The following is an 18734-nucleotide window of genomic DNA, read 5'->3' on the forward strand; positions in this document are numbered from 1 at the left end:
ACTGCTCTGCTCCTCAGTTTCCCATTTTGTTAAGGAGAGTTAATAATCGTGCCCAGCCCATAGCGTTGTTGGGAGGATGGAATGTGCTAATATGTATAAAGAGCAATAGAGCCACAATTTTAGCTGATGCCAATAATAAATCCTCCTTGTAGTCTTTTCCACTTTCTTATCACTATAACCTGTAGTTGATAAAACTTTTTAGCACTAAAAAGTGCTGAATATGTAACAAAATTCTCCATGTTCCCAGCAGTCTGTGTAGGGTATTTCTTCCCTCTTCTTATTGTGATCTGTTATGATTATTTGCTCCACATACATTGTATTCGATTTCTTAATTGCTAAGAAGTTGTTTGTTTTTTCCTAAAGGTCTAGGTAAAAAATTGGTCAGTACACTCATATTCAGTCATTAGTTCAAACAGCTAAATGGTTTCTGCTACTAAACATGGCTCTTCTCCCATCATTTTCTCCTTTGGATTAGAATAAATTAATAGCTTTAAAGAGGAAATTCTTAGCTGTGTCTATTTCCTTTACTATAATTTATAAACTTTTCGTTTATGTATTTATTTACAAAACATATATAATTATTCAAAACCTATCCCTTCTACAACATTAGCCTTTTACTCGGACCTCCACCATGGCCTAAGGCCTCCACTAACTGAATGGTCTATGGTCTCAGTGCATCTTTAGTTCCAATTAGCCTCACCTTCCAGGCTTCGCTGATACATATATCCATGAATACAGATGCGTATTTGGGAATTCCAAACACTTTCACATATATAGGTTGATCTGGGTTAAAACAAATGTGATAGACAAAACCTGATTAATTTGGAATTTTTTATACATGATGGAGGGACTACATCTAGTCCCCAAGATATAAACTGATACCCTGAGATCTACAGCTGAGGAGTAATCCAGTGCAATAGGAGTTCTGCTGTGATACAATTAAATTCATCAAAAATAAGTCATAAAGATGCCATTACATATTATGTTACACATTATATATATATGTTAATATATTTATATTAAATATAAACGTGATTGATGCTATTGTCCAGATAGGTATAAAATGCTATGTACAACAAAGTTAATGAAACCATTAATTACACTTGAGAGAGCTGATATAAGAAAATGGGGGATTTCCTTCTTAAATTAGATTCCACAGCCAAAATCTGGATAAACCAAACACCCCAGCAGGTGCTAGAACTAAGATGCTACAATGAAGGGAAGTGACATATGCCACTTCTGGGCCAAAATATTTAAGAGCCTGTGCACAACCCATTAGCTCTCTCTCTTTCTCTGCCATGGCGACTTGGAATCTGTGTGTTAAGATGGCATCACTACAAGATAGAAGTAGCCTGAATCATTAAGTCATTGCAAGGACAACCTCTCTGGAGAGTTGCCCAAACAACAGACTTTCTGTGTGTGAAAAACAAAACATTTTTGTGTCATACCATACACACACACACACACACACACACACACACACAACCCACAGGGTTTATTTGTTATGCAGCATAATCAAGACTATCCTGAGTAATACACCAGTTTTAAGGTATACGTGTTCTACTGGCTCCTTTCTTATTATAACTCACACTTGAATGGGGCCAATTAGCTACTGAAAACCAGCACGCAGAAGGGAGAAGTCAGCAGAGGCAGCTTGCAGCCTGGTCTCTGGTTTGTGACATCAAATGCCCTCTCCACAAAAATTTGTTACTTGCTTTGCCCTAAAAGCATGACATCGTCACTCTTTAGTTTGTGGCATTCAGTGTCTGTGAGGCACACAGAAAAGCCCTTTAAATCACAGGCTTTCAGTGACTGGATGTGCTGTGATCTGGTAATCACGGCCTCCTGTCTTCTATTAACCCTGCTTTATATCCCAAAAGCTTCGTCTATTGGAGGTGAGGTCAAGACTGCACAAATTGTTGGTAGCATAATTTCCTCCTTTAATTCTACTTTTCCTTCCTACATTCTGTCTCCACAAAGACATTCCCTAGTCCCCCAAAGCCATTCCATGGGTCCTGATCATTTCCTTGTTTTATTCAAGGTGGAGTTTTTTTCTCTCTCTCTTTCCATCGTTAATACCCTTAACTGTTTTCAGACAGTTTTGAGGGAACAGGAGTAAAAATGCCACTATTCAACCAACTTGAAGTAGTGTTTGCTCCCTGAGTGTTTTCTTCTTAAGACCTATTTTTCTCATTCAAATGCAGTTAAGATTTCTCTTGTTCTCTGTCTTTAACTGTGTAATTTTCCATGATTCTTGACAAAATCAAGTACAGCAGTCCCCCCTTATCAGAAGTTTTGCTTTCCGAGGTTACAGCTACCCACAGTCAACCACAGTCTGGAAGCTGACCATCCTCCTTTTGACATATCGCCAGAAGGTCAATAGTAGCCTAACACTGCGTCACAATGCCTACGTCATTCTCCTCACTTCATCTCATCACGTACGCACTGTATCATCTCACATCACCACAAGAAGAGTGAATACAGTACAATAAGATATTTTGAGAGAGAGAGACAGAGACTACATTCACATAACTTGTATTACACTGTTTTGTTATAATTGTTCTGTTTTATTATTAGTTAGGGTTCGGTACTATCCATGGTTTCAAGCATCTACTGGGGGTCTTCGAATGTATCCCCCAGCAGATATACTGTATATACCTTCTTTAAAGGAGATGTCAGTCACAGTAATGGCTAATGTTGAGTCTGAACCAAAGCCACTAGTTTTAAATTCCCTAGAACTGTAATGAATAAAGTTCTTTAGAGGTTGCTAAAAAAGAGTAGAATGAACTAGAACTTGGGATGTTTATGAATAAACAGACTGATAGATATTTTCCTTATTTTCATTTTCATAATTGGCAGCATAGTTACATTTCAGCGCCAGATACACTGGACTACAGTAGACAGTGGCAAGTGGTGCCAGACTAACCAGGCACTGAGAAAACAGCCCCAGGGCTATTTCCTACAAACACAAAGGAGAGGCTGTTGATGAGGGGCATCCGGACAGCAGCACAGCCCTGGCCTGAGGGAAGGTCTTTCCTCCTAAGGTTAGACCACATTAGGTAATAAGAATACACATAAATTAATTGTAACCACAAAGCAGGTACTATATACCTAGTTAGTTAAATAGAAATTCTGTGAGTAATGGGGAATGAAGATTGAAAAATTACTTTCAAAAGGGTTTCTGAAACTAGGAGTGGAGAGCTGGCTTCTGCAGGCGAGAGTGCAGCTGGACACATTTCTTTATTGGTGAAGACATGAAAAGAAGAGCATTTCCAAATTGTATGGAGTGACCATGACTGAGAGACTGCTGAACTACAGACCTTCCTGAACTCAGAGCTATTTCAAAAAAGTAACTTTCTTTCAATGTAAAATATATCGAATACATATTGAATATATATTGAAAATATACTGAATACATACAGGAATCTATTTTCTGTGGTTTTCTCATATGCTCTGGAATTGAATAAAATTTATCTTTTCAAAGAAATGGCAATGGAAAGTCTCTATTGCTTGACTCACTGTAATCTACATAATTTGTTACCAAAACTTTAGAAAAATGAAAGGTGGAGGAAGCAAACACCAAGGTCAATAATTAATGGAAAGACCACCAACATTGGAAATTCTGACTGGTTCAAATGCTGGCTTCTTAACTTGAGGAAAATTACATAGCCTTTCTTAGCTTCTTAGCCTCAATCTCTTCTGACAGCCCAAACTGCAACCAATCTCTTATTTCTTGGATTTCCCATCCCTCTCTACCTGTACCACTCAATGGTATCTGTCAAATTCTAATGTATTAGAAATATTGGCTCATTCATTCATTCAACAAAAATGGATCATGCCTAACTTAGGTTGTGCAGTCCTTCAAATGCTGAGTTTACAAAGGCGATTAAGACAAGGTTCTCGCCCTCCAGAAAACATATTCTAGATGGGAGAAAGAAATATAAATAAAAGTACAATAAAGGCATGATTAGATGCTACAATACAGGTACTGCGAGATGTTATGACCAGCTCAGAAGATGTGATATTTGGGCTGGATCTTGAAGTATTAGTCTCTGTATATAAATGCCTTATTTCTTTTACCACCTTGAAGGCAGCACCATACCTCATCGTTTGTATGCCTCACAATGCCTTTACCATGGTAGGTGCCAAATAAATATATATAGGATGAATTAAGTGAAAGAAATCCAAATTTTAAGCTTTTAATGAAGGAAAAATACAAATAAATTTCAGAAATATAATAAAATTACACTCTGACAATGGGAAAAAGAAAGTTCAGGTACTCAAATATGTGTCGATAAAAAAAGTAAAATGACTTTAAATACTAATTTGAAAATAAGAGACCCTGAGACTCTTCTTTTGGACACCATAAACCAGAATATTGTAATGCCAAGAGTTGCCATTGAAACAATAAAAGGTTCTACCATTTTCTTTCTCAATACCCTATGATATAGGTACTATTGTCCTCGGACAAATGAGGGAACTGCAACAGAGAAAGATTAAGTCTTTAGCTCCAAATCACACAATTAGCACATGGTGGAGGCTGGATTCCAACCCAGTCCTGCCTGACCCCAGAGCCAAGCCCTTGGCTGCCAGGTGACGTAGCTTCAGTCTGATTGCCCCGTACAAGTATGTTACAGCTACTATTATGCAGATAAGCACTATGCTGCAATAATGGTCATGTGCATTTTCTGAAGATAGTAGAAGAGAGTTAAGGAAACATCTTTGCTTTTCAATCATTGAGACTGAAAGAAAATTCTTGATTGACTTATTAATTAAAACTCTTTGATTCCATTAGGACCAAGATACTTCCTGTAAGGCGCTAGATACAGCATTTTCCACATCTTGTTCTTGGTTCCCCACATTGGCACTCTTCTCACTAAGGCCTCTTCTCCGGGAGGCAGCCAGGAAAACAGCCACCAGAAGACTATGTGGTATTTAGAACCTCAATATGGAGAAGTGCATAGATTTGGGTTATTGGGATTCCTCCTTACGGCTGGTGATGTGATCTTGCAAAGGAAGCCTAGAATAATCCATTGTCAGAAGGTCAGGGAGGAACAAAGGGTGTCGTGGAGAAAAGGACAGGAAAGAGGAAATGGGCAGCAGGAGAAAAAGAATGAAAAAGACAGACGATGACATTCTGACCACAGGAATTTCCTAGACCATTGCCTAAGCTTATCTCTGATGTTTACAACACAGCAGTGGAATGAAAAATGTATACACAGATCCATGCATCAAAATCTTTCCCCTTTTGGATGCTCAGCTTGGTATATACAAGAATTCATCCTGATCTACCCAGCGAAGGGACAGCTAACCAGCCACGACCGGACAACACCTATAGTGGAGATTACGTGACAGAAGATTCGAGTTTGAGGTCACTAAGGCACATTCATTGTTTCCTGTCATCTGATATCATGCACCCTTTACAACCTTCTGGTTATATTTAGGCTCCCCATGTAATAGTTTTAGCCAAAGTCACCATTATCATAGTAGTAGCAATAATTGTTGTTAGTGCGTGGAGTGGATTTCGACGTCTAGACCCCGTATGCAGCAGAGCTGAACCCTGCCTGGTCTCTCTGCACCATCCTCTCACTTCCGGTGCTCTATCAGACAATGCTCTGCTGCTATTCATAGGGTTTTCATGGCCAATTTTTTCGGAAGTGGTTGGCCAGGTCCTTCTTCCTAGTCTGTCTTAGTTTGGAAGCTCTGCTGACACCTGTCCAGACACATGGGTGACCCTGCTGGTATTTGAAATCCCGGTGGCAGAGCTTTCAGTATCCCAGCAACACGCAGCTGCCACAGTATGACAACCGACAGAGAGGTGGTGTGGGTCCCTGACCTAGAAATGAACCCAGGCCAAGGCGCTGAGAGCGCCGAATCTTAACCACTAGACCCCAGGGCTGGCTAGTAGCAATAATTGTGACATCACAAATAATAACATTAATTATAATTGAAATATTTTTAACATGAAAAACATACCATTTTTGACAGACTAATTTCTATATTTCTCAGCACAATCAATACATTTTAACTCTAAGAAACTATATTCTCCCTTTTCACTCAACACATAAACAATTTTCTAGCCACTTTCATCCTGACCCTCTCCAAAGTCACACATACACACACACATACACTCACCATGTCCCTTACACCCCATGTACAGACCATATTATCTCTATAAGCAATGATCTTCAACTTATAGAATAGTGGAATAGACAAGGATTCTGAGCTCAGACTTAACCAGATTCAAATTGCAACTTTTCCTTAGTAAACTGTGCAATTGTAACTATAGAGTTTGAGTTTCCTCAATCTGAACCACTTTGGATCAAGTATGGTGCCTCACAAAAAATGACAGAGGAGAGGCACACACCCATTCCATTACTTAAGTGGAGAGTGACCCTGCTACCAATAGTAAAAAGGGGTATTTTTGCTATACGTCAATTATATCTCCATAAAACTGGGGAAAATTTTTAAAGCAAATAAAAAAAATTAAAAGAAAATAGGGATTATTTTCTTTATATGCTTGAAAGGAAGATGGCCTTCCTTTTCTTAATTGCTGAAGAACTAATCCACTCATCTTTACATTAACCAGGATTCCTGTTTCTTTTCTCCTCTCTGGGTCTCCTGCCTTTTGGCAATGTGAACAAAAAGCAAACGTAAAGTCCACAAAGCACATTTCACATTTTTAGGCACTCCGAAAAAGATTTCATAGAAGAGAAGGTTGAATTAAGGGAGAAAATGAGATTGAGGATAATGTATAGATTTAAATTATTCAGGCTGATGCCAATCTCCATTTCCATGGATGACCAAAAGCTGAGTGAGTTAGAGATCATTTTTATAACTAACTAGCCAGCAAGCTAGCAGACTTAAAACACTGAACTTGCCTCTCGACCTGGAGTGTCGAAATCACTAAAACAACCTGCCCTCCTCCCCAACCACGCATACCGCTAAGTGCTCTGCCTCCTTTATGATGTTCTCCATTCTCAAAGGTCGATCTGATAACAGGCCTGTGAGGGCTACAGAGGAGGCCTCCCATCTCCTGTGACCTCAAAGCTGCGCCGTGTGCTAAAAAGTCATTGCACACAGCCAAGAAACAAAAACATCCTAAGCCACAGTTGGGTAATATCTGCATGGCTGTCAAGACAACCTGAGAAAACAGGTAGCCGAAGACAGCAGAAAGCCATGCATGCAAAAAGAAAACAGCTCTGATTAAAAAGACAAAAAAGCGAGCAGAAACAAAACCCTAAAGTCAGCTTCTTAAGGAAAAGGGGTTTATCATAAGTCTATCTCTGTGCTCTATTTTACCCTGAAAATGTGTTTATGTATTCATTCATTCATTCATTCAATCACTGTGCTAAGCACTCATACCATCAGGATGCACAGTAGTTGGTCCTATGCTTTACTCAGTCAAGCAGTACCCATTCGTTGCCTGCACTTTAGCTGTATTTGTCGTTGAACATGGGGACACTCTTTTGGGGCAAGTGCATACTCTCTGGCTCTCTCCTCTCTGGCCTCCTGTTCTCTTGCTGTGCTGGCAAAGAGGGCTAAGCTCTCAGGCCAAACCTTTTCTACAGCCTGACCCCTCCAACTCAGCCCCAAAAGAGATCTGGATCAACTCAATGGTGGGCTCAGTGCACTCCACCATTTTTTCCCCTTTAAACTGCAGGTCACTTTGCTTTCCCTCATGTTCATTAAAGAATAAGCTTTGCAGAGTGACATGGCAGCACATTCGTACCTGGTCTCTCAGCCTCTCTTGGTGGCCCATGATTGCTGTGGCATGATGTGGGTATTTCTGCTTTAGATGTTCTAGGAAAGCTTCTCTCTTCCTGTCCATCTCAGATGTCTGCATTCCCAGGATTTCTTTGGAACTTCGGGGCCCACCTAGAGTGTGTCTCCTTGGGATATTTCGGGAAGACTTGGAAACTGAAACCCGACTGTTCCCATTAGAAAGGCGTTCCTTAGTTCTGCGACATTCTGCATCTTCTGATGTTACATGCAGATTGCTTTTTCCTTGTTCTGAAAGACAGAAAAAAAAATTCAGTTTACAATGAATGATTTCACACTAGAAATCTCATTTACAGAACACCAAGAGGGTCTGTGGCAGCTGTTAATGTATGAATGTAACTTAGCAGAGTTTTTCATTTTGAGGCAAGAAGGGGAAAAAAATCAACAATCAAAAGGAATATGAAAAATCACACTTTAGAAATAAAGATGTTGCAGCAAAAACTCTACTATTTCTGACTCTTTCTCTGAGGCTATTCAAAATGAGAACACTAGGGCAGACTAGTCTGCAGGCAATTGAGTTATACTTTACCTTCATCTGTAATTTAGAAAAGTTAACTCCAGTGATCCTGGTTACAGTTTCAACCTGGTAACAGGACTTTTATATCTTCATATATCTTATATAGTTTCTGAAACACCTGTTTCATCTCCAAGACCAAAAATAGCTATTATAATCATTGGCATGTGAACCAGTTGAAAATTCTATTTCCCCCATTCACATAGACCAGGTAAGCATAAGAATATCATTAGAGGTAATAATCCAGGAGATGTAAAGTAAAGGCTTAGACACATTTTCCTTGAAGTAGACTTTATCTGAAACACACAATGAAAAAGGAAGAGATATAGTACATTTTGAAGGCCTTGCCCCAGACACCCTGCCTCTGATCTGGCCTTTAAGGAACAAGCTGATTTCTACCTGGAACCGAGCAACTGAGGCAGGCAAGGACAACGCTTCCAGGGCAGGACACGGAGAGGGAATCTCCATTCGTTTTCAATAGTTGGCAAATGGGGTGTCAAGTTTGAAGATTCCAATTAACTGAGAAAAGGGGGTTACTTCTTAAAAAAGGAACCATGAGGCCGGCCCGGTGGCCCAGAGGTTAAGTGCGTGCGCTCCGCTTGGGCGGCCGGAGGGTTCGCAGGTTCGGATCCTGGGCACGCACCAACACATCGCTTGTCAAGCCATGCTGTGGCGGCGTCCCATATGAAGTAGAGGAAGATGGGCATGGATGTCAGCCCAGGGCCAGTCTTCCTCAGCAAAAAGAGGAAGATCAGCATCGGATGTTAGCTCAGGGCTGATGTTTCTCACAGAAAAAAATAAAAATAAAAAAGAACCAGAATAGGAGGAGAAAGTAAGGAACATTCAGAAGCACTTCAGAAACTTGTCAGCTTCTCTTCACGGGGAGCAGCTCTTATACAGTATTACACGTGCAGGCAGAATAAGGTGCCCTTGTCCACTGAATTCCCTGGAAAAAGCACTGGGCTGGGTCTCAGGAGTCCTGCCTTTGATCCCAGACCAGGAACAAACAAGTTGACCTCTCTCAGCCTCACTGTCTTCATTAACAAAATGAGGATGACTGGACTAGCATTAGATATGCAAAGAGTCTTCTAGCTCTAAATCCTTTAAATCTACTCTTAATTATTTTTTTTTAACTAAGTTTCCAATAAGAGTTTATTTGCCAATTACTGATCTTTAAAACTTAACGTGCAGAAAAAGAGATCCAACATTTGAGAGTTCTGGATTTGAGTCTCAGATAAATAGAGAACCAAACCTTCACACCAGTGATGTAAAGCAACAGGTGTCCAGAATGTAGGTATAAACTGGTTCCTCTAAAGGCAATGCCACCAACAGTTTTTCTCTTCTTTGATTAGAACCGTCTGTGTATAGAACTCTAGGGACGACACCCTTTGGTTAGGCAGAGAAAATATTTTATTCTCAGGCTGGTTTTCCTGTTCTGGTCTTTCACCTCTGGATGTGTGTTCTGAGAATAATTCTTGTTTACCCTTCACTTCTCATTACATTGCTAAGAATAGCATCTCCATCAGACACTGATGAGGAAAGGGAGGGAAAAAACAGGGTAGTGAATTCTTCTACTTTTCATTAGTTTCAGCAGCAAATTTACAAGAGGAAGAAGATGGAACTATTGGTTAAAAAGATATCGGGGGGCCGGCCTGGTGGCGTAGCTGGTAAGTGCATGCACTCTGCTGTGGCGGCCCAGGGCTCGCAGGTTTGGATCCTGGGCGTGCACCGATGCACCGCTCGTCAAACCATGCTGTGGCAGCGTCCCACATAAAGTAGAGGAAGATGGGCATGGATGTTAGCCCAGGGTCAGTCTTCCTCAGCAAAAAGAGGAGGATTGGCATCGGATGTTAGCTCAGAGCTGATCTTTCGCACACAAATAATAATAATAATAATAAGTAAAATAAAAAGATATTGGGAGATTAACTGTAATTTCATTTAATGAAATTATCTTCTCATTACACGGACTTACATGATGGCTACCTGTTTTATGGTCTCAATTTTTTTTTGGTGAGGAAGATTAGCCCTGAGCTAACATCTGTTGCCAATTCTCTTTTTCTTGAGGAAGAATGGCCCTGGGCTAACATTCGTGCCCATCTTCCTCTACTTTATATGTGGGATCCTTGCCACAGCATAGTTTGATAAGTGGTGTGGAGGTCCATGCCCAGGATCTGAACCCATGAACCCCAGGTCACCAAAGCAAAAAGCACAAACTTAACCACTACAGCACCAGGCCAGCCCCTATGATCTCTTCTTTAATAACACAGAAGTAACAGGATCTACTGAATAAAGCTGGATGCAGAAAATGCTGTATCTCAGGTTGGTAAATAAGTGTGCAATCTGAAGAGGTTTGGCTTTACCTTTTGAGTGTGCGTGTGCATATGAGCTTTGTATTAGCCAAAATTGTTGTATACTTGACCTAACTCTGTTGACTTTTAAATGAATTTTTAAGATTACTTTTTTTTCATTGACGTCTTATTGGCTTACAACATTGTGTGAATTTCAGGTGTACATTATTATATTTCAGTTTCTACATAGACTGCATTGTGTTTACCACCAATAGTCTAGTTTTTATTTGTCACCATACATATGTGTTCCTTTATCCCTTTTGCCTTCCCCCAACCCGCTTCTCCTCTGGTAACCACTAATCTGTTCTCCTTATCTATGTGTTTGCTTATCTTCCACACACGAGTGAAATCATACAGTACTTATCTTTTTCCATCTGACTTATTTCACTTAGCATAATACCCTTAAGGTCCATCCATGTTGTTGCAAATGGCACAATTTTGTCTTTTGTTTATGGCTGAGTCGTATTCCATTGTGTGTGTATATATATATATATACCACAATTTCTTTATCAATTCATCCATTGATGGCACTTAGGTTGTTTCCATGTCTTGGCTATTGTGAATAATGCTGTGATGAACATAGGGATGCATAAATCTCTTTAAGTTATTGATTTCATGTTATTTGGATAAATACCCAGTAGTGGAACAGCTGGATCATATGGTATTTCTATTTTTAATTTTTTGAGAAATCTCCACACTGTTTTCCATTGTGGCTGCACAAGTTTGCACTCCCACCAGCAGTGTATGAGAGTTCCCTTCTCTCCACATCCTCTCCAACACTTATTATTTCTTGTCTTGTTAATTACAGCCATTCTGACAGGTGTGAGGTGATATCTCATTATAGTTTTCATTTGCATTTCCCTAATAATTAGTGATGTTGAACATCTTTTCATGTGCCGGTTGGCCATCTGTATATCTTCTTTGGAAAAATATCTATTCATATCCTCTGCCCATTTTTTGATCAGGCTGTTCATTTTGTTGTTGTTGAAAGATTACTTTTGACATCATTAAAATAATATATTTTTAAAATTACCGAGGACAGCTAGGTTAATTAGCAGGACTGAATCTCTGGAAAGGTGATTTCTTTATATGGGCATAACACACGAGCATCTACATCCACCCATATGGATAAACTCTCATGCACCCCAAATACCAATGACAGGGGCAGAGAGTCCCATTCTGCCTTGCTACACCACACAGACTCACAAAAACTATTCTGTTTCATCTAAGGATCCTCAGACGAGGTCAAGACGGCCAGAATACTAGCCCCTTGGAGACTGAAAAAAGTTTTCCACTTTCTGCTTTGAAATAAATTGGGAAAGGAGTGAGGAAGGGAGAGGGCTGGGGTTCAGAGTCAATCGTCCCTCAACATTCACCTTCGGGCAGCCCCAACTTACTGACTCGCTAAACCCTCATCTTTGCTAACACTTTGCACTGAGAAGGTCATGTCAACCTTATGTTACTTTTCCGTGTTTTCTTTCTTGTGGATTCTTCTAAAATGTCTCCAGTGGCTTAAGAAGGTTTAATGTGATTTGGAGGAAAGCAGCAAACAGCACCAATGGTTAATACACCGATGGGTACACGCAGTCCCTTGGCAGATGTGTAATTGCCCTCGGAGCCCACTCCTTCCTGCCCTGCGCCTCACTCCAGCTCTCTATCAGCTCCATCTGCCTCCCATCCCACCACCACACATCTGTTCCACTTTCACCAGCATCCCCAACAAGCCAGCACCACTTTCCACACAAAGCATCCCAGTCACCTGAGCCTTTTCCTCAGTAAGGCTCAGCCGGTTGGAAGGTGCCAACTCCCATGTCTGAGGGAGAAATGATAACTCTTACCATTCCAGTCTTTGGGGAGAGTGTGGTCTTTCAGCTGAGGAGAACAACTAAGCGGGGACAGAAGCACACAAGAGAGGGAGGGGACAAAGGACGTTTAGTCACAATTCCACAGCCATGGAGTCAGATCCGAATCCCGCCAGTTCCTCATTAGCCACATGAATAGATTACCCAAACCATCAGAACAGAAATACAGTTCTATTTCTTGTCTGGAATGCGCTTTGGTGCTAACATTTAAATACGGGTGTGTCTCGCTCTTTGCTATTCTGGGAATCCCTGTCAAACAAATAATGAAGCTGCAGCATGAAGACCAGGCTTCCAGTTTCCCCTTCCTGCCCCTCCCAGCCTCTGCACAGCCCAGAGCAACTCCTTGTGGCTCGCTTCAAGCGGGACAAAGAGCAACACAGGAGCTTCAAGCAGAGAACAACCCCTCCAACATTCCCTGGAGCAGAAGGGGGCACGATGAGGGCAGAAGTGCCACAGAGAGACTCTTCCGAGTTTCAAAGGGCTTCCTGGCTGGGATGTAGACATTCTGGAAATTGAAAGTAGAAAGTAGGGTCTGGGATGGGTACTTCCAGGATTATGGAAGATGGGTCGTCCACCCAGCAAGTTATCCTGCAGGCAGGCGACCCCAGGAGCTGCCGAGGCTGGCTTCTAGGCCACAACTCAGGTTGCTTTGTTGGGTCAGCTGACCTACAGCAAGGAATTTGGGTCTCTGTATCATTCAGGCATTCCACGCCTGCTTTGTACTTGAGAGCCAGCAACAGGGCTGCTGGCTTCCCTGAGATTTTATTCCTGGGTCAAGATTAGGTAGGCCATGGCCTCTTAGAGAAGGAGTCTCTCACTCCTTTATAGTGGCTTCTGGTTAGCTGTCTCTAAGATGTAGCTTTTTATAATGTGCCAAAAGGGTCATAGGAACATCATGGGGAGTTGCTGTTTTGTCTGGCTGTACAACCTACCAGCCTACCGTGGTAGCAACAGTATTTTGTCTGTCTATGAATTCAAATCACAATATCCTCCTGCTGCACACACAGGAAGACTGCATGTTCTAGAATCCTTGGTTTAGTTGGGGCCTTGTACTAATTCCAGTCAATGCAATGTGTGCAGAAGCGATATGGGCCACCTTTAGTCCTGGCCCCTGGACCTCCTGCACAATCTTCCACGCTCTTTCTCTTTCCTCCTTGGCCAGTTGAATGCAAAAGCTCCAACGGAAGCCTTCAAGGCCTAGGGGAATGGGGTCGTGACTAGAGAGAAGGAGCTTGGGTCCCAGAGTCATCCAGAGGTAGGCCACCCAGGAGATCCACCTGGCCAGGAATGTCCACATTCCACTGAGTTCAAAAAATTAACCTTGATTATGCTAAACCACAGAGATTAGGGGGTTGTTAGTGCAATCAGCCTATCTGACTAATATATGTCACATATTCTGTTGAGGGCCCAGAGGGTTCCTCAGTTTTCCAGTTCCCTTGTTAATATCATAAAGATCACCATATACAAACTGGTATAGAAATTACAGCTAAAACCAGACCACTGTATTCTTCTAAAAAATCCTTAAAAATTAAGAAAGTGATGAAGAGGGTTTTTGGTATAGATTTTAGGCAAAATAGGAACAGCCCCTCACCCACTCAGAAAACCATTCTTGTCTCAAGTGTTGGTTAGTTGATTGACTCATTCATTCATTTGCACAAATATTTATTGAGTACCTGCTCTGTACACTGAAAGGAGTTAGGAGATGTAGTGAAGTGGTGATCCAGACAGACTTAATTCCCTTCCCTCATAGAGGATCCATATTATAATTAGGGAGAAGACAACAAACAAATAACATGCAATATAAATGTCACGTAGTGATAAGTGCTCTGAAGGATAAAACAGGATAAGGGACAGAGACCGATGGGGCAATTTTAGAGGAGACTTCTGAGAAAGACCTGACTGTCTGGGACTCCCCAAGCTTGCACTCGGTGGGGCTGCCAATAACAACTATTTTTTATTCCAGCTTCGTTGAGATGTAACTAACATATTACATTGTCTGAGTTGAAGGTATACAATCTATTGATCTGGTACACTTACACATTGCAAAATGATTGCATATAGTGAATACTAAGTATCTTAAAAGCTGGTGAATCAGGGAGTGGGAGAGGCAAGCAGGTGGGCTGACAGCACTTCACCTGCATAGGGGTTTCAAGACCTTAGGGGCCAGAGCAAAAGCAGACACCTCGGGGCTGCTGTGGGCACATATATGCATCCCAAGGAACTCCCAGGACCACTCTAAGGAGCCCATAGCCTTCAGAGGAAGTATGATATAGTTAGATTCAAATTCAACCAATAATTATTGAACACCTACTCACAATGCACTTAGCACTACTCTTTCACGCTGTTATTTACCCAGTAGCCTGCCTATTCAGTCATGGAAACCTCATTGATTAGAGCTATTTTTGAGGCAACCATATGGCCCAGTTTGCGAAAACACTTTTGGGTTACAACTGTTGTTGCAGCGAAATTATTTATAGTGTTCCCTTTCACTCTGAGAAGTGTCTCAGTTTGGACAATCAAGTTACATGATCACTAAGGGATCCTTATCTATAGTAGATTGATAAACTCAAAGCCCTGGGGTGTTATAATTAGCCTTTTGTTCAACAAATATTTATTGAGTGCCTTCTGCATACCTGGTGCTCTGTTAGGGGCCGGGGATGTAGCCATGAAGAAGACATGCCTTTGCCCTGGAATACCACATGGAAATTGGTTGAAATATATACATAAACACGATCCATTGAGAGTGCAATGCCAGGAATGGACATGTAGCACTATGGGTGATGTCAGGATCAGCCTCCCTTATGTGGTCCTCACGCTGATCAAAGAACTGGAAATGAAGCCACACTCCTTTACAGCATCATTTCCACCCAGAACTCAACGGAATCTTAAAATCTAACCTGGGTTCGTATCCCTCTTTCACTATCTCTCCAGCCACCCCTTCCAAGCTCCCTGACATCTAAATGCTGGAGTGGCCCAGGGCGCATCTCTTGGATCTTTCTTTCGGCACATAGACCCAATCCTAGCCCATCTCTCATCGGACGCCCCAGTCCTCTCTCCACAATTCCAGTCACAAATATCCAGATCACAATCAACATCTCCACGTCGATGCCTGATAAACCTCCCAATACTAACACATCCAAAAGATTTTCTGCACTCCACCCACTTCCAAACCATAAATACCCTCTTATCTACTCCTCTCAAATGCCTTCCCATTTAAGTACATAAATGGCAACTCCACTCTTCCGGCTACATAGACCAAAATTTCTGAAGTCATCTTTGTCTCCTCTGTTTCTCTTATATCCCCTATCCAATCCCTCGGCAATTCTTTTGGCTTTACCTTCAACGTCCATCTAGCATCTGACTTCTTATCACCCCCTGCTCTACTGCCCCCCGGGCCAAGCTGTGCCATTTCTTGCCTGTTTTACTGTGGAAGTATTACCCTTTATGGGACAACTCAGACCTGCCAGCAGCTCCCTACCTTCCTTGAAATAAAAGCTCAAGTCCTTACCATAGTGTCACAGGCCATACATGATTTGGCCTGGGATTACCTCTTAACCTCTTTTCTTCCCATCTGTCTCCCATATTTTTGCTGTTCTTTGAACACGTCCTTGCTATTCCCTCCCTCACTTCTTCTGGGTATTGGGTGAGGCTCTCCCTGTTAATCCTATCTATAGTTTCACCCCGTGCAATCCCTATTCAATTTCCAGGCCTTATTTTTCCCCACAGCCTGATTTCTATCTAATAGGGCTGCTAGATAAAATACAAGATGCCCAGTTAAATTTGAATTTCAGATAAATAACAATTTTTTTAGCATAAGTATGTCCCAAATATGGCGTGGGATATACTTATCCTAAAAATTATTTGTTGTTTATCTGAAATTCCAATTTAACTGGGCATCCTATATTTCTATTTGCTAAATCTGGCGACCCTGCCATCTAACAGGCTATACAGTTTACTTATTTGTTCATTGTCTATCTCTACCACGCCCTCCCCCTCAAACTTGGCCCTTAGAATGTAAGTTCAATGAAGGCAAGTATTTTTAGTCAACTTTGTCCACTGCTGGATTTCCAATAGCTAAAAGAGTGACTACCACATAACAGATGGTCAATATTCATTGAATGAATGAAGACATGAATAAAGTGATCACACTCCCTCAGTCTGACCATCTCCAGCCTCTGAAGCGTCTTTGAATTGCTGTGGTTGTTTGAAAGTTATTTCTTAAGTTGGTCCCATTCTAATAGCCCCTGATGTTCTGAGTCATTTCTTTCAGCAGAGGCCCAGAGGTTGAACTCCTGCTGTAGGATTCAGTCCTATCAAACTGGGGAGGGAGAAGGGGGGGAGCTTATCTCCTGCTGGACCCCACTGACCAGGCCCCTCCAGGAGAGGGCTCTGCTTTGGAAGCACAGATACCCAGACCAATGACTAGAAGACTCAGGGATTCTCCAGGGTTTACTAAACTTCAAGTTGCCTGCATTTCCCTGGGGCTTTCTCTCTCTTGTAATTGCATTTTCTTCTGTCTGGCTTAGTTTTACATTTTCAGTGGGGATGAGTCATTTGTTACTTCCCTTTTGCCTTTTTACAAAACACACACCTTTTCCCCTGTGCATAATCCCTACTCCCACGCAGCGCACTGCAGCCCCACAAGCATGTCTTCTAGTTACTAACTGGCCCCTGGATGAACCTGGGGTAGGGTGGGCGGGGGTGGTTCTGGATTGTGCGGTTTATGAACATGCTGCCTATATGATACTATGGGAGAGACTCGGGCACCACAGGCTTCAGACACTGGAGAGCAGAGAAGTCCTTTCTCCACCCAACCCCACTGCGAAATCTCTTTGGAACAACATAAGCTTCTGGAAATTCCCTACGGAAAAGACAAGTCTATTGTAAACACAATTAAAGGGAAACCGCCTGGAGAAAATTTACCAAAATTGTCTCACAACTCCCAACTTGTGAATTAAAGCACACAGAAGATTCACCGAGTTCCATCTATCGTCCAGATGTACAAATGCGCCCCCGCTGTTCTGATCTGTAAAATCAAACACCTCTTAGCTCTGTGATTTAACTCTAAAATGCCACAAAACTTGCATCCAATATGCATTTGCCTCATGGAATCCCCCAACCAATGAATGGAAATGCTGCCGTCCCAGACAGAGCTTCACAGAAACAGCTCTTTGCTCCCACGACGGGAGCAATGAGTACGAAAAGCCGCTTTTTGCGATATATTTGGCATTGCCTAGAGATACCGCACATCCTGACTGCTTACTGTGCGACAAATGTGACATCACCACGCCACTTCTTTTGCTGCTTAAGAAAATCCTGCCAGAGATAAGGCCAAACCCGAGAAATCGCAGCTCTCCACTCAGTTTTGAAAACACACCACCCCAAGAAATCATGCTTTTTCTTCGCCAGGCGCCCTGTCTCCAGCTATAAAAAGCAGCCCGCGGCGAGGGACACGCGGAACTGTAACTCCATCTTTGAATGAGTCTGTTACTTACCCTGCATCTGTCTGCTGTCTGCTGAGTAAGGGAGGCACGGCTCACATTTCTGGCTTTCATTTTCTTCCATTGTCCCTGCCTACGGCACAAGCTCCTGGCTGCTCTTTAAACTCCAGAGCGCAGTTCTGAAAGCTCCCAGAAAGCGCCTGGAAGGGGGCCCAGAGGGTGGGGAGGAGGGGACGGTGCGAAACCCCACCCCAAACTATTCTCCACTCCGGTGCAAAGTTTCGCTCGCCCGAGAAAATCGCATTCCAGCGCCGGGCCTCCCCGGCCCTCCGTGCTGCGCCCCGCGTCCGCGCGTCCGCCCGCCGGACTGGTCTGGGAGGAGTGGGGGCTGTGCTCCGAGCCCCCGCCGCCGCCCCTGCCCGGCCGGCCCCGCGCCGCGCGCTCCCGGAGGCCCCAACAGGTGATGGGCTTCCCTCCCCGGACCCAGGCTGCCTGCTGCCACCGCCGCGACCCGCCGGGACTCCGCGGCCAGGCGAGGAAGACATGTCACACAAGGTCACCCGCATGAACCTTTGCTGGAAGCCCCTTCTCTGGACTCTAATCTCAGACACAGAACGACCCTCCCCAGTAGGCTGATATCCATAGTAATAAACAACTGCCGAACGTCCCAAATTTCAGTGAAACCCCTTAAAAAATTTTAGAAAGAGTATAAGCTGAATGTTAAGCAAACACTTTCTGACACTGTTTGGAGCCTGATTAACAGACACAAAGAGGCTGTTTACTTTTG

At 42.6% G+C, this 18734-nt stretch overlaps 1 protein-coding gene across 13 annotated transcripts in view; it reads right to left on the reverse strand.

Annotated features, from left to right (window-relative positions):
* KIAA1217 (KIAA1217 ortholog) overlaps nt 1–18376 on the reverse strand; it is a 293162-nt gene extending 274786 nt beyond the window's left edge. For 2 of the 13 annotated variants that reach the window (XM_087420742.1, XM_087420738.1), the window contains exons 1-2: nt 18002–18376; nt 7733–8013 (exon numbers count right to left, since the gene is read on the reverse strand). In XM_087420742.1, coding sequence (XP_087276868.1) covers nt 7733–8013; nt 18002–18071 — 351 coding nt within the window. In that variant the 5' untranslated portion in view covers nt 18072–18376. The remainder of the gene's footprint in view (nt 1–7732; nt 8014–18001) is intronic. The other 11 variants (XM_087420744.1, XM_014783621.2, XM_087420739.1 and 8 more) reach the window with 10 other exon arrangements.
* Between the last annotated feature and the right edge of the window lie 358 nt (nt 18377–18734).

The sequence above is a fragment of the Ceratotherium simum genome, chromosome 32 (genome assembly GCF_057802395.1).
Source record: "Ceratotherium simum simum isolate JZ-2026a chromosome 32, ASM5780239v1, whole genome shotgun sequence".
Taxonomy (NCBI): domain Eukaryota; kingdom Metazoa; phylum Chordata; class Mammalia; order Perissodactyla; family Rhinocerotidae; genus Ceratotherium; species Ceratotherium simum.